Source organism: Penicillium cataractarum (genome assembly GCF_028827025.1).
Source record: "Penicillium cataractarum strain IBT 29864 chromosome Unknown utg000002l, whole genome shotgun sequence".
In the NCBI taxonomy this organism is placed as follows: domain Eukaryota; kingdom Fungi; phylum Ascomycota; class Eurotiomycetes; order Eurotiales; family Aspergillaceae; genus Penicillium; species Penicillium cataractarum.
Genome location: NW_026622738.1, coordinates 2,979,276 through 3,006,623, shown reverse-complemented (window position 1 = coordinate 3,006,623; position 27,348 = coordinate 2,979,276). Strand labels below are relative to the sequence as shown.

The 27,348-nt window shown below is 51.2% G+C and overlaps 11 protein-coding genes across 11 annotated transcripts; 5 read left to right on the top strand and 6 right to left on the bottom strand.

Moving 5' to 3' along the window:
• Positions 1 to 151: 151 nt before the first annotated feature.
• Positions 152 to 1,322, bottom strand: N7496_003174 (uncharacterized protein; the record flags this gene model as incomplete). Its single annotated transcript, XM_056696105.1, has 2 exons — positions 152 to 789; positions 851 to 1,322. 2 exons carry the CDS (start codon positions 1,320 to 1,322, stop codon positions 152 to 154), a joined length of 1,110 nt encoding a protein of 369 aa, XP_056558317.1.
• Positions 1,323 to 2,085: 763 nt separating this feature from the next.
• On the top strand, positions 2,086 to 2,751 carry N7496_003173 (uncharacterized protein; the record flags this gene model as incomplete). Its single annotated transcript, XM_056696104.1, has 1 exon — positions 2,086 to 2,751. The coding sequence occupies one exon, from the start codon at positions 2,086 to 2,088 to the stop codon at positions 2,749 to 2,751; it is 666 nt and encodes a 221-aa protein (XP_056558316.1).
• A 224-nt stretch (positions 2,752 to 2,975) lies between these two features.
• N7496_003172 (uncharacterized protein) lies at positions 2,976 to 5,472 on the bottom strand (the record flags this gene model as incomplete). Its single annotated transcript, XM_056696103.1, has 3 exons — positions 2,976 to 4,268; positions 4,346 to 4,837; positions 4,939 to 5,472. The coding sequence occupies 3 exons, from the start codon at positions 5,470 to 5,472 to the stop codon at positions 2,976 to 2,978; spliced, it is 2,319 nt and encodes a 772-aa protein (XP_056558315.1).
• Positions 5,473 to 6,015: 543 nt separating this feature from the next.
• On the bottom strand, positions 6,016 to 6,999 carry N7496_003171 (RNP domain protein; the record flags this gene model as incomplete). Its single annotated transcript, XM_056696102.1, has 1 exon — positions 6,016 to 6,999. The coding sequence occupies one exon, from the start codon at positions 6,997 to 6,999 to the stop codon at positions 6,016 to 6,018; it is 984 nt and encodes a 327-aa protein (XP_056558314.1).
• A 613-nt stretch (positions 7,000 to 7,612) lies between these two features.
• Positions 7,613 to 9,337, bottom strand: N7496_003170 (putative isoamyl alcohol oxidase; the record flags this gene model as incomplete). The annotated part of the gene is made up of 1 exon (XM_056696101.1): positions 7,613 to 9,337. One exon carries the CDS (start codon positions 9,335 to 9,337, stop codon positions 7,613 to 7,615), a length of 1,725 nt encoding a protein of 574 aa, XP_056558313.1.
• A 516-nt stretch (positions 9,338 to 9,853) lies between these two features.
• On the top strand, positions 9,854 to 11,181 carry N7496_003169 (uncharacterized protein; the record flags this gene model as incomplete). The annotated part of the gene is made up of 5 exons (XM_056696100.1): positions 9,854 to 10,049; positions 10,103 to 10,170; positions 10,231 to 10,610; positions 10,665 to 10,729; positions 10,781 to 11,181. The coding sequence occupies 5 exons, from the start codon at positions 9,854 to 9,856 to the stop codon at positions 11,179 to 11,181; spliced, it is 1,110 nt and encodes a 369-aa protein (XP_056558312.1).
• Positions 11,182 to 13,166: 1,985 nt separating this feature from the next.
• N7496_003168 (NADP(+)-dependent, decarboxylating phosphogluconate dehydrogenase) lies at positions 13,167 to 15,248 on the top strand (the record flags this gene model as incomplete). Its single annotated transcript, XM_056696099.1, has 4 exons — positions 13,167 to 13,183; positions 13,614 to 13,750; positions 13,825 to 14,276; positions 14,379 to 15,248. The coding sequence occupies 4 exons, from the start codon at positions 13,167 to 13,169 to the stop codon at positions 15,246 to 15,248; spliced, it is 1,476 nt and encodes a 491-aa protein (XP_056558311.1).
• A 648-nt stretch (positions 15,249 to 15,896) lies between these two features.
• N7496_003167 (anticodon-binding domain-containing protein) lies at positions 15,897 to 16,785 on the top strand (the record flags this gene model as incomplete). The annotated part of the gene is made up of 3 exons (XM_056696098.1): positions 15,897 to 16,027; positions 16,106 to 16,616; positions 16,681 to 16,785. 3 exons carry the CDS (start codon positions 15,897 to 15,899, stop codon positions 16,783 to 16,785), a joined length of 747 nt encoding a protein of 248 aa, XP_056558310.1.
• Positions 16,786 to 17,582: 797 nt separating this feature from the next.
• Positions 17,583 to 20,504, bottom strand: N7496_003166 (uncharacterized protein; the record flags this gene model as incomplete). Its single annotated transcript, XM_056696097.1, has 1 exon — positions 17,583 to 20,504. One exon carries the CDS (start codon positions 20,502 to 20,504, stop codon positions 17,583 to 17,585), a length of 2,922 nt encoding a protein of 973 aa, XP_056558309.1.
• A 685-nt stretch (positions 20,505 to 21,189) lies between these two features.
• N7496_003165 (uncharacterized protein) lies at positions 21,190 to 22,617 on the bottom strand (the record flags this gene model as incomplete). The annotated part of the gene is made up of 6 exons (XM_056696096.1): positions 21,190 to 21,526; positions 21,581 to 21,640; positions 21,714 to 21,794; positions 21,856 to 22,069; positions 22,124 to 22,232; positions 22,291 to 22,617. Coding segments are annotated over 6 exons (1,128 nt in total), but the record flags the coding sequence as incomplete, so codon positions are not given.
• Positions 22,618 to 25,878: 3,261 nt separating this feature from the next.
• Positions 25,879 to 26,456, top strand: N7496_003164 (mRNA splicing protein SMD1; the record flags this gene model as incomplete). The annotated part of the gene is made up of 3 exons (XM_056696095.1): positions 25,879 to 25,892; positions 25,997 to 26,046; positions 26,155 to 26,456. The coding sequence occupies 3 exons, from the start codon at positions 25,879 to 25,881 to the stop codon at positions 26,454 to 26,456; spliced, it is 366 nt and encodes a 121-aa protein (XP_056558307.1).
• Between the last annotated feature and the right edge of the window lie 892 nt (positions 26,457 to 27,348).

The window sequence follows — 27,348 nt, the reverse complement described above, 5'->3', positions numbered from 1 at the left end:
TCTCCTTTCTCCTCCATGCTTACCCTTGAAAAAAGGGAATCAGAGAGAATGATATTCGATGTTTTCTAGATTTTTGAATCTATTTTACTTTCTTCCCTTGCCATTCTCCCAGTAACATCTATCAAGTAACGACCGAGGCCTCCCCAATCCATCACTGCCCAAGCATTCGTTTCGGATTGCCACCATTCACAGCAATCCAAGCAACTGCAGTAATGGTGCAGTAAACCACATCCCAGCTGACACTGCTGACAGCGGGATGCTCATATATAACACTCGGCAGGTTAACGGCCAATGTTCGCAATGACTCAACAGAAATATCTTGCCCCATGCCTTGCAATACCAGGAACGTAGAGTGGGCTTGGATAGCCACACAAGCCACCGTATACCACTGGAAGAATGACACGTATCTCCGAATAGTCCTCTCTTCGCTGTGGCCCTTTCCGTGCGTCTTAATAGTGGAGGATTGACTCGGGCGCAGAATAGCGGGCACAAAAAGGAAAAGATGCGGTACCAGCAACATCAGCATAAAGTGCTTGGTATGTGCCACCGTCGGGACCAGGACAGTACTGATGAGCGAGATAGCCACCGGTAGAACTTCAGAATACCAAGGCGGGGACCATGCTGCGATAGAATCTTCAGCATCACTCTTGTCCTTCTTGGTACCGTCAGTAGAGCGCGGCTGTCGCGACACAAGAATGGTAGCAAAGAATAAGTTCTGAGCGAAGGAAATAGCGACAATCTGGCCCAGAAGCATATACGCCCAGACATGGGGGATGCGATATCTCCGAGCTGTAAGCCAAGATATCAGCATATATTAACGATGCAAAGACCAGGGGGCGATAGAACTAACCCATAACACCGAGAAAGACACTCCACCCGGTCGTCCACAAAAAGATCTGACCGCTCCACCAAAACCGAGCAGGCGTCTCAATAACAGTCTCCCAAGCTTCACGGAACAATTTCGCCTTCTGCAACCAAAGCTCCAATTTGAAAAGAGTGGTAATCTCCGGGTCTGCAAGATCCACTAGAGTCTGGCTCGCTTCCCAATTGCGAAACGAATGCGCAAAGAAAGCAAACATGTAATACCAGGTCGCGCCGAGGCTCAAGGCCGCCAAAATGGCGAACAAGAAGAATTGCACGCGTCGCTGAGGAGTCTCCCAGTCATTTTTCTTGATTCGCGCCTGATACCGAATGAAAATGGTGCGGCAGCCATTCAAGGCTAGAGAGCCTGCCAGAATGAGGTAGCTGGCGAGGATAGGGAGAGATCGATACACGATGTCAGTCTGGCCGGACTGGGCCTCCGAGGGGCTGGAATTTGACATTTCCCTTGTTTCCACCGCTCTTGAGAGCGCTGAATGTCAGAATAGGGGGTTGATTGCAAGGATCTTGATTTTGTTGTGGGAGATGCTGCGTCTTGGAATTGACAAGGCTATGGACATTCATGCAGGTTAGCCTCCCCACTTGCGCCAAGAACCGAGGTTGGGGGCCAGCAGCCTTTTTCATGACCACCATCCATACAATAGGATAGCTATTCATCAGTGACTTATTAGATATTATAGGATATATAAGACTCGGATATTTTGAAATCCCGCGGCTTCAAAAATGTCCATATTCAAAATGAAGGCTATTAATAAACTAAGATTGGCTGAATGTCGTCACAATATATACATCTCATGTTGGTAGCCAGGACTCATTGTACGAGCATTGCCTTGCGCCTTGAGATTCAATATTTTTGGAACCAATAGCCTGCACACATAATTATAGAACCATCTACCCCCCCATGAACCAAAGGCAACCAAGCAACATGTTTCAGAGATGCGAGGTTCATATGACGTCGCCGTTCAGGATCACCGCCACGAATCATTGGATACCCGTGGGGGCTAAGAGTGGCGACGAATTTGTTCCACGGCAGCTTTACGAGCATCAAGAACACATAGACTGGGAAATTCTTAAAAGAGACGATCATCCCCAGAAGCCATTTACCTACCTGCCATCAAATACCAGAGAATAATGAACAGACATCTTTGAATAACATATATCCCACGACTCGACAATTTATAGTAACTCTGCCTCCATTCGCCGAACATGTCATACAAAGAATTCCACATCACCGAACAACCCGGATGTCACCATTACTACGTAGCAACCACAGACATCACCGGCGACACACAAGACTTCTTCCTCGAGAACTCACCCTTTGACAAATCCCAGCCCGATCTGCGCATGCACCTAGGCCCCGATACAACGGGCGCCATCATCGGCGAATCACGATACAAACGCTTCTCGCAGAATTGCCAAATCTCGCTCATCGAGAACGACCTCATATACACCCACAGTCTAGATAACAACGGGGTGAAAGTTACACTGTCCAAGAAAGGATATTTATCACCCAGCTATGCATTCCAAACGAGCCTACACGGCGAAATGGGGCGATTTACATGGAAGAAGACGCACTCCTTGGGGAAGCACGCTACGCCACTGGGGAATCTTAAGTTAGTCAATGAGTCGAGTGATGAGCCTTTGGCGGTGTTTTCGTCGGATTCGTATTCGTTGGTTCCTGGGTGTGTTGAGATGTGTGGGGAGTTTGGGGAGGAGTTTGATCAACTAGCTCTGTTAACGGGGGTGTCGGTTCGGGAGAAGCAACGTCGGTCACAGAGTAGGCAGATGAGGCATGGGAGGGATTATGCGTATACATCGGGGTTTGGGTTAGGAATGGGAATGGGTGCTGGTGGTGGCGGTGGAGGTTGTTGAGACTGTATTGTATTGTAGAGTTTTGGGAATATTCAGAATGGAGAAATTTTGTTTCATTATTCATTATGATCAGATTCCTCCGAGGGTCATATCGAGAATTATTTCAACAGACATAAACCGATACTGTACCACGCTAGTGGGAAAAATCCACGCAAGGAGCCTCCAATCCAATTGACTCAACAGGGCTACCTGTCGCGCACTTTAATCAAACAGATGCGTTTCAATCATCCTTGTCGGGGTAGAAACATGCATTCAACGCTATCGTATAGATCACCCATGAAGGCCGAGTAGTTCATCCACGCAAAATTATTCGCTTCTGGCTCCATCCCCGAGTCCCCGACGAAATTCATTTGGTCCCAGACCTGTGGCCATGGTTCGAGCGTGAATGTCGATGGTGCCATCATCATGGCAGGATCAAGTTGCTGACCAGCAGCATCAATAATGTTCGGTGCTTCCATGCCCACGTCATACATGGTCGTAGGGTCAACGAGGGCATTTGGTTGAGGATTGTACTGCTCGGTGACTGGCGGAGGAGCAGGTGGAGGGGGCATTGTCTCCATGGCTGCTGGTAGATCGCCGATTGTGATTTGGCGGATTCCTTCGCTGGGAGACTCGCTGCGTAGCATTTGCTGCCGATGGGCCCGTGCCTGGTTCATGAGTTTCTGAAGGGGTTTCCATAGCATCCCGTGTTGGGAATCTGCAATGACGAAACTCGATTGCTGGTATACTTGCTCCACCACCGGCCAGTGCTTGGCTATCGTTGCCGGGTCCTTGCAAACGCAGAGTTCGGCGAGGGCAACCGCCAGGCCATGCCAGGGAACCCACATAGATCCAAACCACATCCACGGCCTCATCGCAGGGTCGCTGGCTGTCTGCATCAATTTCTGCAGATTGTCAGCAGCCAGGTTAAGGAGCACATCACCCTCGACAGGTGGGGGAACCCAATTTCTTCCACGTTGAATTGGTCGCACACATCCCAGTTGTAGCCACCCGAAGATAGTCAAGGCTACTCGTGATACGTAGAGGTGGTACGCCGATAACTCAGGTCTGCACCCAGCCAAGAGGGTATTTGCTGTTTCCCGGAAATTCGCAAGAACCTCCTGACGCTTCTGCGATGATCTGACCGTGGGCTCAATGAAGTCGGTGAATCCGATCGACCGAGCCACAGACTGCGCTGCGGCGATAAGAGAATTCTGTGTCATATCGGTGAAGGTACCCTCCGGGTGCTCTTTGAAGGGCACGTCCATGCCATGCCAGATATCCTCATCATTGATGTTTGCCGGCCGGACATGATCTAGCCAAGCAGATTGCATCATTGGTTCAGAAGCTCGGTCGAGAGAGGCAGCCAGATCGAGAACACCAATGGCCTGCCATGTGCGTCGTCGTAACTCCTGCTCGAAAGGACTGACTTGGAAGGGGGGGAAGGGCATATGGAGACAAAGAGCTTGACCCACACGAAGAGCCATTGACAGCATGGTCCACACCCGTCGGCTTTGATCTTGGCAGCGAGCGGCGAGCTATAGCAGGCAAGATTAATATCAATAGACATACTATGGGCTTATCCTCAAATTATGAGGTCTCCTCAATGACCTACCAATGATAACACATAGGCCTGCAGAACCGTTAACTCGTTGGTAGTCACAAAATCGGCTTTTACCAGAGCAGATTCCGTTTCCCTTTGTAGGTCGGCAGTGATCGTCTTCTTGTCCACACCAAACAGGATTTGACATTGAGAATCGTCAAGTGTGCAGACAGCCGCATAGTATACAGCCCATGCTAAGGTATTGGGGGCATGATGATCGGGTTCATAATCAAGATACGGCTGGTCGTCCCGAAGAAAGGCCCTCAGCGTGGGCGCATGCAAGATCTTGAAGACCGGATCGACATTGTACAGATAAATCTCGCATAGTTGCCGTCTCGTCTGTGGTGAAATGGTAAGTCCCTTGTACGACTGAGGCGACCCAGACATGCTTTCTGAGGTCTCGGAGCCGACAAAAGACGCTCCAAAGCCAGGCTGACTCCTAGCCTCCTCCTCTGCTTCTTCGTCTTCCAAGTGGTCATCCAAGACCGTACGGAGTTCATGTGCCTGCATTGAAGGATTAACAAAGACGATTTGGGACGGGGGAACATGTCAAATAGAAACCCTCATCAAGCAATGCAGGGATCGAATTCGAATAAAGTGCTTACCTGCTGCGCGAGATCTTCCCAAAACGAACTACCCATGTAGGTCGTCGAGGGGCGTGGTCGGTGCGGTAAGGCGAACATACTAGGCTGAGCATTCTCGGCGCGCCAGGTCTCAACATCGGTCATCTTCGTCTGAAGACTATTCTCGGTGCTGGCGGTCGTTGATCGTGGCGTTGTCTCGACATGCGACTCGGCACGAGACTCAACATGAGGCCCGACAAGTTTCAAAAGCTGTTCCAGCTTCGTTACTCGTTCTATCAGCTCCTTGTTTCCAGTCAACCGTTCCGATGGCTTTCTGGTGCGGCCCCGCGGTAGACGAGCTCGTTCAACGGGGACACAGACAAAGCCCAGGCGCACGCAGCTGGTGCAGGGACTGAGCTTATCACACTTGACCTTGCGCTGGCGGCATGCTTCGCAGCTGAGACGGACTCGCGGCGCGGAAGATCGCGACGCAGAGGCAGCCCCAACCGTCGCAGCCAGAGCAGCGTCCGGCGTGGTGCGTTCCAGCTTGACCGCGGGGTCAACCTGGTCCGCCATCCTGATACATCCACAGCGACCAGTGGCGATATTGGAAAGAGATGCAGCAAAGACAAAAGTGGGTAAAGTGTTGTGGTAAAAATAATCTTAGCTCTAGCTGTTGCCGGACCCCTCGTAAATATGGCAGGGAAGTAATAACCGGGGGTGTGTGAGTCGACTCAGTCGAGACTCGAAAGGGAGAGCTCAAGGTTGGGCTTCGTCTTGGCGCCGCCTTCAAAGCGTCAGCCCTATTGGCCGCGCGGGCCACCCGTGGACCGGATCGCCAGCCTGGTTTCCTCCACGGCCCCGCCCATTGGAGGATTGGAGAAATTCGAGCAACGGGCTCGAGTGGTAAAGTGAGAAAGTGCAGCATGCTCATTCGATAATGCTCAAAGGAAACCGTGGTTGATTTTCCTACTTTGAGGTGCTACTACGTGCGAGCCCATTAGGGAAGGAGTCAATATCCTGGTCAAGACGTCTTTGCGTTTACAAATCACTTCTAGAGAGGCAACCCAGTCGCATGTACTTGGAAAAAAGTATATTTCTACAGGATGTTATTGATGATTAACCCAAAATCTTCAGGCCGCCCTTGGTCTTTCCGGGCTTCTTCACTCCATCTTGCTTCACCTTCGACCCCGTTCCACGCGCACCACCGCCATTATTCTTCCGTTGATTCTTATTATTCGAGACCGGGCGCACCTCGGTGTTGGCGCGTCGCAGTAGAATGGGATGAGACCCGATGTACTTGCCCTGCATTTCACGGGCGGCTTTGAAGTAGTCATCGCCATCGCTGAAGCTGATGAAGCCATATCCCTTGCTTTTCTGTGTCCGCTTTTCTCGAATCACGCGTGCCTTTTGTACCGACGGGTAACGCACGAACGCTTTCAACAGGGAGTCGTCGGTCACTTCGCCTGCAAGGTTACCAACAAATAGGCGGAAATGGGCGGGGTCCCATTCCAGCAGAGTCGAGTCGGTCCATTTCTCACCACCACCAGATCGGGCAACTGTGGCTTGAGGCTCTGGCTGAGGTGTGGGAATCGGGGTACCGACGGCGGGTGTCACAGCATTAGAGCCCTGCGGTTTGCCAACTTCCTCGGCAGGGTTGGCGTAGGCACTCTGCCATTGTGCGATCTGAGCTTCGGTCTCCGGGTCCATCCCAGGGTTCTGTCCGCGCCGAGCGCCCTGAGGTTGATTCGGGGTGGAGCCAAACGGGTTCTGGATCTGGGGGACGCTCGGGCTGTAATAGGAAGGACCGGACTGGTAGGACTGAGGTTGTGACTGGTAGGTTTGGGGTTGCGGCTGTTGATAATAGTTGCCATAGCCTGTCGCAGGTGATGCATACCCGGCAGATGAGACGGGTGGTGCCGAGATGGTTGGGCTCTGGGTGCGATAAGGCTGCGACTGTGTCTTGGTGGACGCTACGGCGCGCGGTTGGAACGCCGTAAAGGCGCTGTAGCCCGATGGTTTGGAGGCATTGTTGGAAGGAGGAGGTCGAGGTGGGAGAGAGGCGGGAGTCTGTTTGAGACCTGGAGGTGGCGGATAGGACATGATGAATGAGGTGTCCGCAATAGAAGGTTGAGCTATTATGCAGAGCAGTAGCTGCAACGTACCTTCAGGACCGGAGCGAGAATGATATCAAATACACTCAGACCTATTATCCCACTCTGGGCTGACTGTTTGGAGGATATGGTTCGTGGTGGTGGGATTCAAAGAGGCGGTTGGGTTGAGGCGAGTAAAGGTGAAGACCAGAAAAAGCTCACGTTGAAAGAAAGATCGGCAGAATCAGAATGCGACTTTACCGCCGAGAACTGCTGGCCAATGAGATGAGGCCTCTGCATTTAACATTGTAGTCGAACCAACTTATTGAGATATAATCGAATGGTTTCTAAATAATAAGTAATTTTCCTTATCTTTAAGATACTTTGAGTTTGGATGTGCTTTACAATTTCACCAGGTCTTCCACTCTGAAGAGCTCGGGGTAGAGAGCAGCCATTAGAGATGGTCATTTTTATGCTTCTCGGGTAGAGCTATCCCGATACATTAGTTCAGAGCCAGTCGTTTGACCAGAAGATGATTTTTTGATGATACTTTGCAGAACATTTGTACAAATATATTAATATAGTACATGTATATGTGCCTCATTTCCCAAAAAAAATTAAGATCAGAGAAGTGCAGCAAATGACGAAGTGGCCGCTTGCGACTCCTCCCAACCAATACACTTCCAGCAACTCAACAACCCGTGCGGGTCATACCGATGCTTAATTCTCACCAACTTCTCATAATTATCACCCCACCATGCTTCTCGCCAATTAATAGTGAATGGGTTGGCCTCGTTACTGTACGCACCACTACCCGGCGTAATCCCCTCAATAACGGCCGTCATATTCTGGATGGTTCCGATCTTCTGGATTCGAGTCGGAAGGGTACTGTTCCATGACCATGAAGCCCCGGAACCCAACTCCCAGACAGCATCTCGCCAGGCGGGAGCGGCACTAGTCGATCCTTCGGTGTATTTATACAGCACCGGTCCGACGACGGGGATATAAGGCGTCTGACCGATGGACTGGATGAGGGTGAAGAACGCCATGAGATCCGCCCGGCCTTCGATCGTTTCGAAGACGGAACGCGGGATCAAACGACTTCCGGGGAAGCGAGTGACACCGACGGCAACGGAGCTGGTCGTGACATATTTCTCGTAGAATGGGTACCAGGAGGTGAACTCTTCGATGATGGCAGAGCCGCCATTTGCCTCGGCATAGGCGATTACGTCTGCCAGGGAGGTCTTGGCTTCGTCGGCGGAGAGGAGAGGAGAGATGTTGACGAGGGTGTTGCCGGTAATGTGGCCGCCCCAGCCTTCCCGAGCCCATTTCAAGGTGTTGTTGATGACGATGTCCATAAAGGGGAGCATGTTGGTAGAAGTGCTGGGGAATTTGATATTGGCTGAGACGAAGCGAACGGCTGGCTCGACGCGGTGGGTGCTTTCAAGAACCACACCAAATGTCCCACCACCGCCGCCTCGCAGAGCCCAGAATAGATCAGCATTCTGGAATTCGTTGGCAGTTCGGTAGACACCATCTGGAGTAACGACCTTGAACTCGAGTACGCGGTCAACGCCGAGCCCGTATACGGGACTGAGAATTGAGTGGCCGCCATTTTGGACCCAGCCACCGGAGACACCAACGGTGGGTGAATACCCGCCGAGAATCGTGACGTTATACTGCTGCGCAAAGGCGTAGACTTCATCGAAGTTGACTCCCGCCCCGACGGTGATGGCATTGTACTTGTCAGCGTCTTCGTTGCAACCATGGGGAACGAAGGCCGGGTTGTAATGCATAGACCGGAGATTACGCATCCACAAGGACAGCGAGTCACGCCCACTGCTGCGAGTGAGATAGTCATGGCCGCTGTTCTTGATGACGAGCCGCTTGCCGTGGTGCCTCGAGAACCGGAAAGCCTCGATCACGTCCTTTGGGCTCTGTACTTCCAGATAATGAGAAGGTACATTTCCCTGCTGGCAGGTGGCATTCACGTACGCCAAAGGGTCAGCGGGATCACTATCATCGAGAAGACACTGATCACTGGGATCAGATGCCCACATTTCGGCCTGGTTGTTCATGTAGCCATTGGGAGAGTTTGTTCGTAGCCATGGGTCCGAGTAGTTAGCCTGGATTGCGGTACAGACTGCATCATCGCGAACCACTGGTTGCCCATTGTAATTGGAGAAGCAGGGCAGAGAGAAAGGGGGGAGAGGCTGCACACGTCCGCCAACCGTCTCGTTGAAAGTCTTTAGAGCATGGTTCGAGTGAGCATGAGTTTTTGTACCTGCGACAGGGCAGCTCAATACGGCCAAGGAGGCAAGCCCGGCCAGTTTCAATGACGAAGCCATCCTTCTAGACAAGGGTATGCTGCATGTGACGACAGATAAATGGAGGGACAGGGGAAAAGAACGATTCAGGAAGAAATGCCCTGTAGATTTGTTTAATTTACTGGCAAAGGCAATTCTCCGAGGTCAGTCCGATATGGTATCCGGAATCTCTGGTCAGATTAGATTAATGTCTTTAATTCGATCATGGTGGAGTGAAGTTATTTCAGAGTGAGACATGATCGGCATACAGTCTGCAGAATGTGTCCATAGTGCGTGATTAACATTTTCTGGAATTCCTCTTCGAGAACTGATAATCAAACGAAGGATTTTCTTCTGGAACATCAGCCAACGAAATATTCTCTGTGGAGTGACATGGGTATTTAGAGGAGAGCTAAACTGACACCACATGGCGACATGAACCATTAAGTGGGAATAACGCAGAGTCCTCACAGAGCAAATTAAACCCCTTAAACTAGATTATCCGCTCTTTTCGGATCTTCGATCTCAGATGGATTTTCTTGTGTTCACCTCTGCAGGATGGCGGCCGAACACAATACGTACTGGAAAAATGTCGTGACTATCGTGCCTATTGTTGGGGCTAGTATAGCTACCATTGTCTACCTGTTGCGTCTGTACTCTCGGCGACTGGCTGCTGTGGGGCTGCTGCTAGAGGATGTACTCATGGGGATTGGGCTGATAATTTCCTACTGTGCTACGGCATTTGTGGTGCAGAGTGAGTCTTCCTTTTGATCATCCCTACCTACTTGAGATACTGACTTTTTGAAGCTGCCTTCAATGGAGTCGGTCTGTCAGTCGCATCGCTACCACCTGACAGACGGGAACGTATTCAATTTGTACCTAATCCATTCATGCTGACCTTGACAGGAATTAAAAGCTAACATCACGTTATGTAGGGATCGTGGATGATACAGAAATTCTGGGCCCCATCCATGGCCTTTGTGAAGATTTCCATCGTCGTCTTCCTTAAACGTCTCCTCGGGTCTGTCCGTGTATTCTCCATTGTTTCAAATTGCTTGATCGTCTTCATCGCCGTATGGGCCATCACTGCACTGTTGGTCAATACTTTTCAATGCATACCGGTGCAGTACTATTATGACAAGACTTTGAAAGGACACTGCATGAAGGGACAGGTGAAATTCTTTCAGGCTATGGGTTCAATTGCATTGGTCGAAGATATCATCATTCTCTGCTTGCCGATTCCTATTGTCTGGAGGTTGCAGATGGTCTTTCGGCAGAAGCTAGCGGTAACCTTGGTGTTTTCTCTCGGTGCACTGTAAGGCTTTCGCAATATACTTTTCTATTTAGCAGTCAACTAACCAGCCTACAGTGTCTGCATCTTCAGTTTCATGCGCCTGATTGAGTTTCGGAACTTTGTACTCACTGACCTTGCTTGTCAGTTCCAACCTCAGCTCCCGGAAATCGAGTCTTGCTAACATCGTCTAGCTTCTAGCGCCAAAGAGTCCATCTGGACCTGCCTCGAACTCGACGTCGCCATCATCTGTGGTAGCCTCCCACTCCTCAAACCACTTGTGCAGGGATTTCTTGGAAAGGTCAAAAGTGGTGTATCGAGAGATCGCTCGCAGCCCTCTACCAACACAAAACTCCACTCATCGCGCACTACAAACGATGGCTTTCGACAAATCAGTGACCAACATAGAAAGTGGGCTGGATCAAAGAATGCTACAACTATTGCTACGCAGAGTAGACATAGTTCTGATGTGGAGTTGAATGCGATTACGGCGCATACAAGTGTTCGGCGAGATACAGATGGACCGTCGGATGTGAGTAGTGCGGACTCTGTGTTGAATCGTGAATGGGAACACGATACGATCTCTAAAAGCTAGTTGATACCTTATGAAAAAGTTTTATTATTGAATGAATGAGTTGATCATGGATAAATATGATCGGCGTCTCTCCTATGAACCAGCTCCTGTCATACCCCACCCGAGCACTACAACTTAGTTACCACTAGGACCCATAAGGTCATCGGGTAGATCAGGTACCTAGTAAACTATAAGCCCCGTCTGGCTTAAGGCTATTTACGCCAAGGAACAGCCCAGAAGGCAGGGGTTTATGCATAGCTACGAAAATGATCGTGAACGGAGTACCACTATGCATCAGCTCCTCACTTTACTTTAGACATCCATATTGTGCAGAACCATTTCACTAGAATGGTGTATACCAACAACATTGTTATCCTTTACGTAACTCATAGTAGCGACTTTAACTCCAAGGGATCCGTTACTATGACTCTGCTAATAATTAGACCATGCGCATATCTACACTTCTAAGATTGAATAAGATAATGACAAAAAGGATAGAGTTAGCACTGGGTCTAGACTCCTTCCTTTTTAGATCCACATATCGATGTTCTAGGTTGGATAAGATTTTTTAGTCTATTTATATTTGGTAATGTAGAACCTGTGATTTTGAAGGCATGCCCACTGGATCAGCCAAGTGGCTACGTGAAAGTATTATTATACCTCCGCGTGATGGAAGAGCGACATGACATAGGATTGTTCCAGTTAGACAAAATCTAGGTTGTCTTATGGGTGAAGCTGATGATGTAGTTACAGATCAGTGACAGAAGATTACTAAGGGTGACGGAGCTGCAAGCTAATGGAGAAGGGAGAGAGTGCGGAGTGATCTGGGATATCAATCTGGTGCCTGACACATAAGGCATCAGCAAGGCATCAACATACCCAACCCATGTGCACCGTCACAGATATCAGCTCGAAAGTAAAGAGGCTCGTGGAACATAACTTATCTTGAAACTATGTAGTAACCGATACAACTGCAATTCCGCGGGATATAGATCGACCAACTTACTCGGCCCTCCGTACTCCGTACAAAGGTCATGCTCTGCATTGGGGTGGACAAGGAGACCCCCACCCTAGTCCGCAATGGGAATAGCGCGACCGAAGCCGGTTGTGGTCGGGCAGTCGGCAAGTGAAGAAGTTTCTCCGTTGACTCTAACACCAGAACAGTTCACCGATGCGTGGATAAGTCCGTGGGAGAGTTGGATACATTTCCGGAAATTCGAGGTGTTTACGGGGAATTGGCACGGTCATGCGATCGTAAAGAAGCAAAACTATCGGCCATAGCTATACTATAGACAACGTCTATAGACAGAGTATGCATACTAGAATTAGAGGTATACTTCGTTATATGTATCTCTGTCTCTATCGTCTCCCGTAGTTAAGGGAAAAAAAAAAGGTCGATGAGATCACTACCCCTCCGTGCCCCGCGTCTCCAGTAACCTTTCTCTACGCAGGCTGCCATCCAGACCAGCGTAAGATTGATAATCATCAACTCACAATGTCAACATGTGCGGTAACTATAGGAACACGATCGGGTCGGATATTGCTTTTCCAATTGTCCCCAATAGCAGAAGCCGAGTGGGATGACCCTCTTCACCGGAGGACTCTACTCCTGTACCAACCGATACTAAAAGAATACTGGAACTTCTGAGATACTTGGCGCTACACCGAAGCCAGCCAGGCCCATTGGGGGGTACATAGAAATTAGCCCATCTGTCCACCCAATCCGAAGTACCTTCCCCCTGGTTGAGTAGCAACCGGTCCACCTATCCCGAAGTTAGGAAGGAGTATTTCATTATTCAGTACGGCGGTAATATTAAATAATCTGCCCCCGCCGGTCCTTGTCCCACCCATATGACGGAAGAGTTGCTCCGTCAGCCGGTTGAGTTCTGACATCTTCTCTCCCCTCCTTCCTCTCCTTCTTCAACTCTCCATCTCCCTCCTCCTTCAATTCTGTAGATACCCCCTACAGCACTTCTTTCTTTCTTCCAGCTTCAATTATACACACCATGGCTGACCAGGCTGTGTAAGTTACTTCTCCCTCTACCATCCTTTCTTCCCCCCCACCGGATCCTGCACCGGTTGCCCCTCCCCCCGCCACCAGCATCATCATCATCATCATCACCCTCAATGCTATTCCACTCAACCCCTGGAGCTCACAGGAAACTGTGAGCGCGTGAAACCCATTGCCAGCTTCAATTTGGTACCGCAGTGTGTGAATCAAAATCCGATTGATTCGAATACACTACGCGCGCCCCAGGAGAAGCGACGCGGAAGAAGACAATGGAGCTCACGGACCCGACTTCCTCGGGATTGCGCGGGTCCCATATCCTTCTCCTTCCAATCCCTTGATGATTCGCAATTTTTCCCGGCTATTGACATGAGAACTCGGTCGCTGACTATAGTGCCCGTCTCGCCGGCATTAATGTCGGCGCTCCGGCGCACCTTGCTCCTAGTGCTGATTTCGGCCTCATCGGTCTGGCCGTTATGGGCCAGAACCTGATCCTCAACGTTGCTGATAACGGTTTCACTGTCTGCGCCTACAACCGCACGACCTCCAAGGTCGACCGCTTCCTGGCCAACGAGGCTAAGGGTAAGCATTTGCTCCCTCCCCATCTTTGATATACTCCCTGAAGGCGCCAATGCGCTAACTCATTCCCCTCACAGACAAGTCCATTGTCGGTGCTCACTCCATCGAGGAGTTCTGCGCCAAGCTCAAGCGCCCCCGTCGCATTATGCTCCTCGTCATGGCCGGCAAGCCCGTCGATGACTTCATCGAGTCTCTCCTCCCCTTCCTGGAGAAGGGTGATATCATCATTGACGGTGGTAACTCTCACTTCCCCGACAGCAACCGCCGCACCCAGTACCTCCGTGAGAAGGGCATCAGCTTCGTCGGCAGCGGTGTCTCTGGTGGTGAGGAGGGTGCCCGCTACGGTCCCTCCCTCATGCCCGGTGGTAACGAGGATGCCTGGCCCCACATCAAGGACATCTTCCAGAGCATCGCTGCCAAGAGCGACGGTGAGGCCTGCTGTGACTGGGTCGGTGACGAGGGTGCTGGCCACTACGTCAAGATGGTTCACAACGGTATTGAGTACGGTGACATGCAGCTGATTTGCGAGGTAAGCTTTTGATTGATTGGAGCCATTGGTTCCTGCTTTCAAGTTGCGAGGCGAAAGTCTCGCACCATCGTATCAAATAACTAATTGGTGAATGACAATTAGGCCTACGACATCCTCAAGCGCGGTCTTGGTCTCTCCTGCAAGGAGATCGGTGACGTTTTCGCCAAGTGGAACACCGGTGTCCTCGACTCTTTCCTCATTGAGATCACCCGTGACATTCTCTACTACAACGACAACGACGGCACTCCCCTCGTCGAGAAGATCCTCGACAAGGCCGGCCAGAAGGGTACCGGCAAGTGGACCGCCATCAACGCTCTGGACCTCGGCATGCCCGTTACCCTGATCGGTGAGGCTGTCTTCGCCCGCTGCTTGTCTGCCCTCAAGGACGAGCGTGGCCGTGCTGCCACCATCCTCAACGGCCCCACTCCCGAGTTCTCCGGTGACAAGGCCGCCTTCATTGATGACCTCGAGCAGGCTCTGTATGCCTCCAAGATCATCTCCTACGCCCAGGGCTTCATGCTCATCCAGAACGCCGCCAAGGAGTACCAATGGAAGCTCAACAAGCCCTCCATTGCCCTCATGTGGCGTGGTGGCTGCATTATCCGCTCCGTCTTCCTGAAGGACATTACCAACGCCTACCGCAAGAACCCCGAGCTCGAGAACCTGCTGTTCGACGAGTTCTTCACCAACGCTATCCACAAGGCCCAGTCCGGCTGGCGTAACGTTGTCAGCAAGTCTGCTCTGTGGGGTATCCCTCTGCCCGCCTTCACCACTGCCCTCAGCTTCTACGACGGCTACCGCACCAAGGACCTGCCCGCCAACCTGCTGCAGGCCCAGCGTGACTACTTCGGTGCCCACACCTTCCGCGTCAAGCCCGAGTACGCCAACGAGAACTTCCCCGAGGGCAAGGACATCCACGTTAACTGGACCGGTCGTGGTGGTGATGTGTCGGCCTCGACCTACATCGCATAAGCGCCAGGTCGGAGATAGAAGGAACAAAAATTGGGTTCAATGTATTTAGATGCCACCATGAATGGAACGTAACGAATTATCTTAATTATTGCGGGGTTTTCGTTGTAAAGCTGTATTTTAATTGTAGAGATAGTCAAGTCGTTCTACTCCGTACAGTCCAGTAGATCAGTAGATGAATGCTGCCTGAGTGCCTGAGTACCTGGGTCCTGAGGTAATCATGGGGCCAAAAGACGCTAGACCATATCGGGCAGTCTGAGCAACGTCGCACCTGCCATCTTATCGCAACTCTCCCCTCTCCTTCCTCCAAACATTTTCCGGGGAGTTGGTGCTTTTCTCTTCTCTCCTTCTCCCTCCGCTTTAACCCCCTTTCCTTTCTTTCTGCCCCTCGGAGATCCGAGGATTCTGGGGAACCCACCACCCTTCCCGCTCACGGACAGTTGGGACGACGTTCCTTTAGTCAGGACGACCCTCAGCCCAACTCCCGTGACATCACCCGGGATTCAATTGGCATTGGGTAGCTTCCAATGGTCTGGTAGTGTTTACTCAGACCTGATCAAGCTCCCTCGATTGACTCGGCTCTCCTTGAGCGATTTGCGGGCCGATTGTTGACGTGTGAATCACACCGCCCGGGGCTCTACCACTCGTCGCATGGCGGAGAATAAGCGCCAGAGTTCCGGTGCGAAAGGATCTCAGACTTCCGCCGGTACCTCGACTGCTGGTGGAATGGCGACCAATATGGTTCCCTTGGAGGCCGCTTTGAGCGGCGCGATCGGTGCTCGGTACACTCTACCCCTCCATCCAACGTGTATTCTACACATGTACACACCAAAGACGTACTGACGATTCCCCTTTGATAGTGTTCGCATCACGACCGCCGCACCAAACGCCTCAACCCTTGAGGGCACCCTCTTTACCGCATGCCCTATCACGAATCTCGTCGCAATCAACACGTCACCCTCGGCACCAACCGCAGATGCGAAACAGGCCCAGAGCGGCGATTACCATGTCATTCCAGTCTCTCGTATTCAGTCCTTCCAACTTCTCGCTCTTCCTTCATCTAACTCCTCCGACGCGCCCTCGTTCACCGATGCCCAGCCCTCGATTCAGGCCCTTGATACCCGTGCGCTGAAGGCACGTGAGACAAAGGCCATTGGCGAAGCGATGGATCGTGAAGCCCGCCGTGGAAAGGGCGTCACTCGTGAGGCTCAGGATCTTTTTGATGCTTTCAGTCGGACTATGCCCGCTCATTGGAACGGTCCTCATATTGTGGTTGCGGATGCGGTTAGCATTAGCCCTCCTTACCGGGTTGATGATTGCCGTCCGTTGGTAGAGGGCAATGAGGCCGCGCTGGCTCGAGTGCGCAAGGTGGTAAGTCAGACTCGTTCGCAATGAGACTTGAAAGTGACCCCATGTACTGATTTACTACTCACAGCTCGAGATGGAGCGCAAGAAGATCGAGCTCCGTAACGCGAGCGCAACTATTGGGTCGACCAGCACTTTCGCCCGTAATGCTGGTGACCAGCGCAAGGGTGGGTAAGTGTCAACCTTGATGCTCCCGGTTATAAGATCTCGGGATCCAGAGGTATGCTGCGACGTGTTTGATCTGGTTTATCGAATTGCTCTGGTAGCCATGGCGTAGCATGGTCGCCAGGCATTTGATGGATACTTTATGGAAATGCTCCCAGCAATGGGAGTAAGAGAGACTTAAAGGTCATAGGGGACTCCGATTTAGCGAGGGGATGCCTCCCTCGATGCTATGAAATAACAAATCTACGAATTGAACCCAACTGTGTATGCTCATGGTCACTTTGCATGACTGGCGGACGATACTGTTTCACTTGCTGGGGGCTTAGTATAGCTTGGGCTGTATGGTGTCCCAACTAGTAGGCCTGAAAGGGGCTTGCTCATGGTTCAAAGACATAGGAAGTAAGCTAGCTACTTCAAAATATACACATCACCTGATCCTGTAATGCTTGACAAGGTAGATCGCAGACTGATGGCTCTGAAAGAGTGGTATCTCTATATGAGCGCCTAGAGATTGTGGAGGTCTGGAACAATGCCTATTCGATAACCGCAACTTAGTATCACACAAGACAATTGAAAATTTCTCGTCGAAAAGACAAAAACCATTTCATTAAAAAGCGAATCCTAGCCATCAGACTTATCTCAAGTCACTGTATAACTAGTCGAGCGTCACAACTCGTGACTCTAAATACTTCCCACGCACAATATAAACATACTCAAGAAGAGAACCAAAAGCGAAAAGCACAAAACAGATGATTAATGCAAACGTATCAACAATCGCTCAAAATTAATTCATATCCATACTCTTCCTCAACTCTCACTCCCCACAGACCTCCCAGGGACCACCTCACAAACCGTCCCGACAAACCCTTCTAACCCAGACATCGGCACCGTTCCACTGCTGCTTGCATTGCTAGCGCCGGAACCAGGAGCAGGCGCAATAGCGACCCCAGAAGAAGCAGTCATGGATATACCCGGCATAACCAGGACTTGCGAGCCAAGCTCAATCCACTCCACAGACGTTACAAGCCCAAAAGTAATCTTGACATCCTCATTGAATGTCTCAGATGCACCAGGCCCGTCGCCCGTCCCAGAAACCACCTTGCTGATATCAGTAGCGGACGGACGCCGCCGCATAGACCCGTCCATACCACCCGTATGACCGGCGCCACTACCTTTCTCCTTCCCAGGCGAAGACGAAGTCTGCGTGTCGCCATCGAAGCTGAAGAATTCAGGTTCAGTAGGAGACGGGGATGGCGAGGGTGAGCGGGAACCTGGTTCGTCACCTGTTCCCGCGAGAGCCATGCATACGACACGAACTGTTGTCCTGATATTGGCAATATAGGCTATTGCATTCCCACCCAGGAGTAACGGCGGCGAATTCGGAGCTGAGAATTCTGAGGCTGGGAAGGTCGCTGTGAAGCCTGTGTGGAATGGCAGGGGCAATGTTGATGGGAGGGGAGATGGCAGGGTATTGCTCGGGTGGAGAGATGTGTGCAGGTCTGTTAGCACCATTCCTTTCCTTATTCGACTGAGACGAGGTAAGCGCCCCTCATCCGGTGAAGTGAGTAACTCTATGCCGATTGTCCCGACTTGGTCTTCTTTCAGACGACGAACGGGGAGGCGAAGGTCTCTGACACTGACGACTCGTACGCGTTGCCATTTTGCCTGTGTGGAGGCGTCTTTGCCTGAGAGAACGCCGTGGGATAGAGAGGCTGGAAACTCGCCTGATTGACCTGGTCCACTGCTACGAGAGAGCAGGCTCAAAGGCGCAGGATCACTGCCGCTATCCGAGGAGGTATCGACTAATATTGGGCCGATGGTCATCTCGTCACCGATTGAGATACTGCCATGGCGGACGAGGCCACAGAGTACCATGCCACGGCTTTCACGGCCCTCTTTGTCTGAGGACGCAGAGTACACTTTAGATGGCGGTATAGCGAAGACTTCGTCGACGTCGAAGACAGTTGCAGGCTTTTGCAGCGACTGAGCAATACGCAATCGCCTTTGCGGTGGACGAGCGGGAATCGGCAGGTGTCGAAGGAATGCATGCAGCTTGCCTATTCCGGTGCCATCAACGGCGCTGGCAAGGATGATAGGCACCGTGCGAGGCCAGTGACCCTCCGCCGCGGTGATATTCTTTCGCACTTCGTTGCTGTCGGACGCGCTTACATGTTGCAGATCAAGCACTCTATCACCCACCGGCGACGCAGGGAGCATCGCCGGCTTGCGACCAGCAGTCTTGAGAGCAGACAAGACCTTGGCGAGATTCTCGCGCAAGCCGCCTCGGGAAGCGACATCTAGCTTAGTGATGACGATGATAATGTTGACTTCCAGCTTCAAGCAGAGATCCAGATATGCCAAGCATCGGTCGATTTCCCCCGCAGACTCAGCGCCCGACTCGGTATCGGCCGTCTCATCGCCGCAGTTGGCGGGAATACAGAGCATGACATAGTGTGGAGCCCAGCTAACCAGGCCCCGCAAGGTGGATTTGAGATACCGAACCGAACCAGGAAGATCCGATACAAAGGCCAAGCGACCCCCACGAGACGCGGCATGAATGTCATCCCACGCCGCCACGTTCCCAGATGCATAATTGACCACCGTGGGAGGCATATCTCCTGTATATCCAATCAACTCTTGAGCCACGGAGCTGGTGACCCCCGACGAAATCTCATGGCGATGTTTCAGCAAACTCAGTCGGCTGCTGCCTCTGCCATTATCTAATGAAGACGAAGTCAAAGTCCCCAATAAGGAAGACTTCCCCGAGGCGCTCGGTCCAGTGAGAGATATTCGAATCTGCTCAGTATTGGAAGAATCTTCCTCTGAAACCGACTCATCCTCAGCATCCGCCGCGGAGCCAACGGCAGTGGTCTTTTTCGTACGGGCAGAGGACAGGTTATAAAAGTCCAAGTCCGGAGAGACCAACGCTTCAGCAACCCACAGGCTCTCCTTCTGACACTTGGACGGGTCTGGAGGTACAACCAGCGAGTCCTCTGCCCATTCGCATTTACCCACGATCACTCGACGCAGAATCTCGACCTTGCATCCAAGACTTGCGGCCATGGTCTGCAGGGTGGTCACACTCTCATCGAGTTCATCCTCGGTGAGGCCTACAAATGTGCCATCATCGGCAACGCCAATCTCATACAATGCTCCCTGGCTCTCTTCCAGGCCCGGAAGCAGGCGGGCTGGTTTGGAAGGGATACCTAATTGCGGGCTGGCGTCGGGCAGGACAGGAACGACCAGATTCGCCGTCGTAGACGAGTGAAACGGGGACGACTGTTGCAAACGCCAAAGGAGCTGCGTTGTCAGGCCCTGCAGCCGTTGCTGGCGGCTCTGGGCTGACTTGGCCTGCATAGGGCGGGGAGTTGCATCATGGGCTGGAGATGCAGAGTACGAAGCCGGAGTGAGTGATACACGAGAGTGGTACGAACCCGCGACTACATTCCCCGTTGACATAGAGAGGTAAGGCCGTCGCGGGCGGAGCAGCAAGTGCAGCTTGTACTCTGTAGGACCCTCCTGAGGTTCCGGCTCCAACTTGGTAATGCCATAGTCAGACAAGAAGTCTGGAGCGCGGTCCAGGGCAGAACTCGATTGCGTGCGAATTGCCAGTCCGCTTTTGCTGGGTTGGTTGGCCTGGTTGGCTTGGCCTGGAGTGGAGGATCCCGAGGTCGACCATGGGGAGGAAACCCGTGGCGGGTCGGGATCGTAAGTGAAGATAGAAGCCATGGCTTCGATTACAATTTCACACAGGTAATAAAGGTATTCGGTACGAAGAAGATTTCCAGCAAAGACGAACGGTAGAAGTCGTAGAGACAGAAGCAGGCATTCTTGCGCCGACTAGAGGTTGGTGTTGGTAAACGTTGAAACTCCGTTGCAATCGTCAGTTGAAGTCGGCGGTTGAGTCACAAGTGTGCGGCGCTGCCTGAGGCACCACGTGGGTCCCCCCCCCCCACGTTGCACTCTATGAACTATGAACAGAGTCAACCTTGATGGGACTTCAACGGTCATACTGACAAGACTGATGACTTGGTTATATCACCGGAAGTGGTTTCGTTAGTTTGTGTAATTTAATCCAGTTCCTAAATCCCTATCCAGTCTTTCGTCAGTCACATGATGTCCACTTAGGGGGTCTTTTCTAGATATTGCTAGCAATGTCCTGAAGTGCATGTTCGAAAATACCATCAATATACTTTGATTCTAGAATAAAAATATAGTAGAAAGCCAATCATTCAAAATGCCGCTTTACCACGGACTTTATTTTTTTACTGCCAGGTATCCATGCGCAGAAGAAAAAAAGAACGAAGAACAAGCCAAAAAAAAAGCTGGAGAACCCAATATACAAGAAAAAGAGAAGAAAAAGAGAAGAAAAAGAAACACCATATCCAAACCTCTAAACCTCCCAGCACCCTTTTTATTCCGCCGAAGATTCTCGTCCTGGACCCTTGCACTTGCCCTGGGCAACGTGAATATTGCGCGCCGTCGTGCGCGTGAACACGGCTCCGCAGACAGGGCATTCTGCCTTGGCGACGACGCCGGATTTTTCGCGCTGGTGTCGAAGCAGATTGCTAAAAGTTGAAAATTCACGTCCTTCACATCCGTGATCCCAGCATTGTGGTCGAGGTCGTGAACTGACCACGCGTAGGGGGCGATCGGTGGACTCTCCTGTCGGAATCGAAGGTGGAGAAGAGTAGACAGGCTCGTTGACCATCGAAGAGGCTTGTGGACTCATGGAGGACGGATGAGAGGATCTATTCTCTGGAGTTTAGTAGGTGTTTTACCATTCTTGTCCACGGTGGACTCACGGAACTGGATGTGCTTCGGGGAGATAGTAGGCGGGTTGATTCATCATATAGGTAGAAGAACTGCAGGCCCAATCAGTAATCAGCCCATACTTTTAAACTCCTCTGAGTTCGGCTTTGATCTCTTGGAACTCACGATGCTATTAGTGATTGATCAGGTAAGGTGGCGGGAGCGGATTGGTGGTGAAATGGGCGAGCCATTGGTGGCACTGGTGGACTAGGAAGCCAATTGTCAGTAATTCGCCGCAGAAAGTCCTAATTCAAAATGACCCGCCCACCTTCGAGCTTGGTTATGTCGAGGAACCATCCCAGGCGCTGCAGCTAAGTATGATGAAGCTTGTTGCGGATCGTGTGGATAATTTGGTAATGATTGGCTATTATAACCAACAGGAAACCCTGCCGGAGGGTACTGTTGTGATGGCGCATATTGCTGGTTCATATTGCCTGACTGAGGCTGCATTGGTTGAAAGGAGCGATTGCCCCAACCATAAGCTGCTGGATCATTAGCATGATAACTTTTGTTCTATGCTTAAAGTCCATACTTACGGTGGTTGTTTGGCTGCATCGGGCCAGCGAAGTATGAGCCTGAAGCTACTGACATAGGGTATGATGGGATCCCAAGGCTTCTGTAAACAGATTGGTTAGATATAAGATGCTTGTTATAATGAAAAATACCACAGAAGATATCAATGGGTAATCAAAGCATTTAGTACTAACTGGGGACTGCCGTCTGTCAACTGCTCTTCACGGTTGACACTAATGAAGGATTGCTCGTTTTCCAGACTCGGGAGTGGTGTATCCGGGTCGAGAATAGTTCCAGCAACGCTGGCGCTTGAATTTAACGATAAAGACGAGATATCTGGATGTAGTGAAAGTGGAAATGCTTGCGTGGGCTGCGAGTCGTTCCCAAGGCTTGGGACAGGGCTATGTAAAGGCCAAGAGTCCGAGCTGCGGAGAGAGCCTTGTTGTTGCTGTTGTTGGTAGCCTGGCGCCTGCACTGGCTCGAACACCGAGGAAAGAAGCTCAACTTCTGGAAACGGGGCTGGGGCCGAGAGGTAATTGGATTGGCACCTATGGTGAGAAGGTGAATGGTGTGAGCTTGAATCCCTGGGCGACATCTCTGATTTGACTTGTAGGCCGTCGACCTAACTAGCGCACAACTACAACAATCAAACAGCAGGGGGGCCGGAGGGGCCAAAAAAGCCTAAGGAGGGGGGCGGCAATTGCAAAGTGCGAGAAGAGAAAAAACTGTAGAAAGACAAAACATACAGTGCAATCTTTTGCAAAAAGAGTCGGATGCGATATTGCCAGGCTCGCGGGGTTTTGTTTCCTGGGGATGGCAATCGGGCTATTTGACGGGCGCAAGAAAGAAGTTTTTCTTAGCAGAAAATCTTCAGATCTTCGAGCAGGGCGTTCCTAGGCCCAGAGCAGAGGGAAGTCCCCGCAATTTCTAGGGATCGAAGAAGGGCCCGTTGTTAATTAGGTATGGAAGGAGTATAGTCAGGTACCAAAGTCTGTACAGAGACACTGGGTACGCTTGGTAAACGATGGCCCACCCCCCAACAGGCCGAACACAACGGGGGCTTCTAGAACGTCGTTGTCTTCAAATCAATGGAGATGAAGATGGAGATGTGGGTGATTTGCGGGCAACCAAGAAAAACTAAGAGTGGACGAGAGAGGCGGATGGTCTGAAACGCACTTGTGTTGGCAAAGGTCGTTCATTAACCCTTTTGATCGGTTAGGTTCTTCTATCGCGGGTAATGCTGTATTAATTGCCCTATCTCATACGACATAGACGAGAAAAAGAGCGGCCGTAAGATTCCTATGATCTTCGACAAGTGGGCCGAAATCGCTCTATCATGGCGAGCCAGGAGTGGTCCTGTGTTGACTTTCGACCCCCACAAGTGACACCGGGTCCTCCGTTTTTAGGCCAAAGCCTATATTGGAAAATTAGAGGAAAAAAATAGGTTCGGTAAAAGGGGATGTCTACTCTGGGGCCACTGCCCAGTAGCCAGGGCGTGTGTATTGATCCTGAACGGCACAAGTGAGCTTTCATCTCTGGGTTGAGTGGATTCTTAGCCCCATAGAGGTAAATGGGGCAGAGCGGACAATTGGGGGCCATGACGCTGGCGCATTTTCTTCCTATTGTGGCTGGCAGTTCAGTTACTGTACGGAGTACATGATTTAGAGGGGGAAAAAAGTTAGTCTCCATCGAGTCAGGCCGCCATTCGATGCGCCGATCCAGAGAAATTAAATTAACTGTAAAAATCATGAAAGTCTGACGGGGTTTGTCTCCGGCTCTTGTTCAACGTGCTTCGTACCTTTTTGGCCCCCACTGACAAGCCGTTGGAACAGATGAAGGCCAGATCATAAGTCGTATAAGAAGCTTCGTCTTATACTGGAAAGAGAATAGTCGAATCCGCCAGATAGGAGAGAGGAAAGAGTGAAAATAAAAAAAATTAGCCTCTCGAGAAAAGTGAGACCCTTTGGAAAGGGTCGGTAATAGTCCGGCGAAACAACTGTAGATTGAACCGAGTACGGCGAACCAGGGGGCAGGTTCACCCTAACCATGACTGTTAGCTTCGAATGCCGGAAATCGGATAACTCAATTTGGGTGGTGGTAGGTCGACTGTACTAGGTTCGAAAGTTCGCAGTATTAGCCCTGTCCGGGTGAGCCACTCAAGCTTGCTCGTCCAGTTACTATATCGGGGGGCCGGGGGGTTTGTTGGTTGCGCCCACCCGTAAACCCGTAAAACGCCGAGGTGGAACCAATAAATAAGCAACCAGTTGGCCGGGAACGTGCCAAGAACAGGCAGAGAAAGCCATTATGGCCATTCAGGCATGGTGGGAACCCGACATGCAGGGATGTGATGGCGCCGCGTCGTCGCGAAATTATCACTTCAGCCACTCGAGTCCAGCAAGGACCAACTAAGTCGACTTAGTCGAGAGCGAGTTCCGGAGCCACAGCGCGTCCGGGAGGACTCCCGCCTGGAAGACCACCTTTTAGATCGACACAACTCCACATTCAGGGTTAATAATTCGGGGATCCGCATATCGACCATGTGCCAAAAGTGCCATGTGTCTTTGCATCCAGGTGCATTGCAAATCATACTGCCCCCCTAACAAAAGGCCTGCTGTTGGTTGGATCGCCCGGGGACGGTTCTACCCGGCTGATGCAGAGCCTACTGTATCGACCTGCTGCACCTTTGTGCACGTTGGGCGCTCTGATTTGGCTGCCGCAGCCTCGTGTGGAGGGCCTGGGAAAAGCCTCATCGGTTTTTGATTCGATAGACTTCATGCGTGAGCTGTGCATCGAGCCGCTGGTCATGGCCGAGCCATCACCATCCGTGCATTGTGCACGAGGGCCGCGAGTCAACGTTTGATGCATCGCGGAGTCGTCGCAAGTCATCCGTTCCCCGGCATCTTGTAACTATGGAACGGGGGTATGACTATGCTTCCGGGGGGGACAATATAAAAAAGTGGACCCCGATAGGGAGAGATCGAGAGCGAGGGTTCCGGGCCACGCACGCGTTTAAGCGGGCAGAGTTTGGAGCAGGGACCGGACTGTTGAGCCAGTCCGGTAGGAATAAGTTAATTCGTTCGGATTTTGCAACTAACGGAGTTTTGCCGGTAGCGGGGGTTGCATGATTAGGGGGAAATCGTCTGCAGTGTCGCTTGTTGGTTGGCTGGTAGTGAATAGAGACAAATTCTCTTGTCGCTAGAACAACAAACTACCGGCGCCATCTCTACCATAAGCCCGCAGCCTTGCTGCCAGGAAAATGAGCGAACATTCTAAACTACTCATTGCCGAAGATCTCCGAAACCCCCTGTTTCTGTAGCATGAAAGATGTTAAGCGCCCATTTTTGCCTTGACAACGATGTGGCAGACGGCAACCAGTATATAGTCGGATTCCAGGTGCTGATTCGCTGATGGAACAAGCAACAAATGCTACACTATGACTGGGCAGATACCGGAGCAGTTCTAATACTAGTTCAATGAAGTACTTGCAGGTTGGAATTTCAAATCATCGTGATAAGCAGCGACTAAGAGGAAACAGGAAATCCACTGCTTGTTTCTTTACAAGTTCGATGATGAGGTCTTGAATATGTAGGAGCCCAGAATGTAGTCACGTGACTGAGAATGGGAGCTCGGTCACATGACCTTGGTCAACTCTGCACTGTAATCCGACGGCATCATCCACCGCGATTGTCAACGGAGAATCCCCACCAACACTGCTGATTGCTGGGGTTTAATATCGACCACTTGAAATATCTCACAAACTGCAGTCCGTCTAGCCAACATGAAGCTCGTCCGGTGAGTCGCCTTGTTGAGTTGTGGTGGCCAGCTATGAGCTGCGACACGCGCCCGCTTGAATCCCGAAATATCTTTTAGAAGCTTCAAACTGACCGGCCATCTAGCTTTTTGATGAAATGCGCCAATGAGACGGTGACCATTGAGCTCAAGAATGGTACGTCCAGTCGCCTCGGTCCTTCTCAGTCCGGCGTCCAGCCTTGATCTCGCGACGGCACGCGAATTTCCAGACCCAGCTCTGACGCTAACGAAACCCTCATTATAGGCACAATTCTCCACGGTACCATCACATCCGTCTCGCCTCAGATGAACACCTCCCTCCGAACCGTCAAGATGACCCCCAAGGGCCGTGACCCCGTCTCTCTGGATACCATCAACATCCGTGGTTCGACAATTCGTTATTACATCCTCCCCGACAGCTTGCCCCTCGACACTCTGCTTGTGGATGACGCCCCCAAGCCCAAGAACAAGGCCCGCAAGGAGGCAGACCGCGGCCGCGGGGGCCGTGGCGGGGGCCGAGGTGGCAGAGGCCGGGGTCGTGGCCGTGGCCGTGGTCGTGGCTTCTAAGTTGATGAGCACATCCTTTCTTTCTGAGAGTACAGAACGGCGTTTTTATGTCTTTGAGAAATTCGGTTCTTTTTTTTTATTTGCATGATCATGGGAACTCTCCATCTGTTGTTACCCCGGGGCATTTTTCCGACTTGGGAGGGTGATAGAAAAAGCAATGCCCCCATTTTTTCTCTCTCTTCGATTCCCTTGGCTTGTACTGGCCATATTTTCTTGACTTCGATCACAATGGCTACGGCACAATCTTACAGCGATGAAGAGTTTGCCAGGTCTAAACGACTTGGAATAATGTATGCAGATGGCCAATGGTCGAGAGATGTTCCTGATTCCCAGGGCCCAGTCTTGCCCCCAATCGATAGGGGACCTATTGGCTACAAAATCATAATGCTATACGAAAAACTCAATCTCTTCATGCAAGCTGCCTGTGTCCATTTCTCGCATAAGATCTACAAGCCATATCCACTCTACTCATCTCCAACTTGGTCCATCACCTGACTGTAGAATAGTCACACGTGACGGCATGCATATAAGCTGCAGCTTGCCCTAACTTACCCCAAATACGTACGCCTGTGGGGAAGTGATGACAATGCAACTTCAATCTGAGCTTCAGATTACCTTTTCTCGGGTAGCACTGGACTTATTTCGTGGGGCCGAGATACCGGCCGTACTGTACGAGTAGTTGTATTCAGAAATAAGCCGGACCAGCCCCGGACGATCGACAATGGCAATATCGGGAAACCTCCGGAGTTTGTACATGGAATAGCACGTGTATATCCAGGATGAGAATCACCATGGATATACAGCTAAAGTATAGCCATAAATTCGTAGTTAACTCTATCCATCTATATCTCCAGCTCCTTCCGCCCCTCGGCACCCGATGTCCCCATTTCTT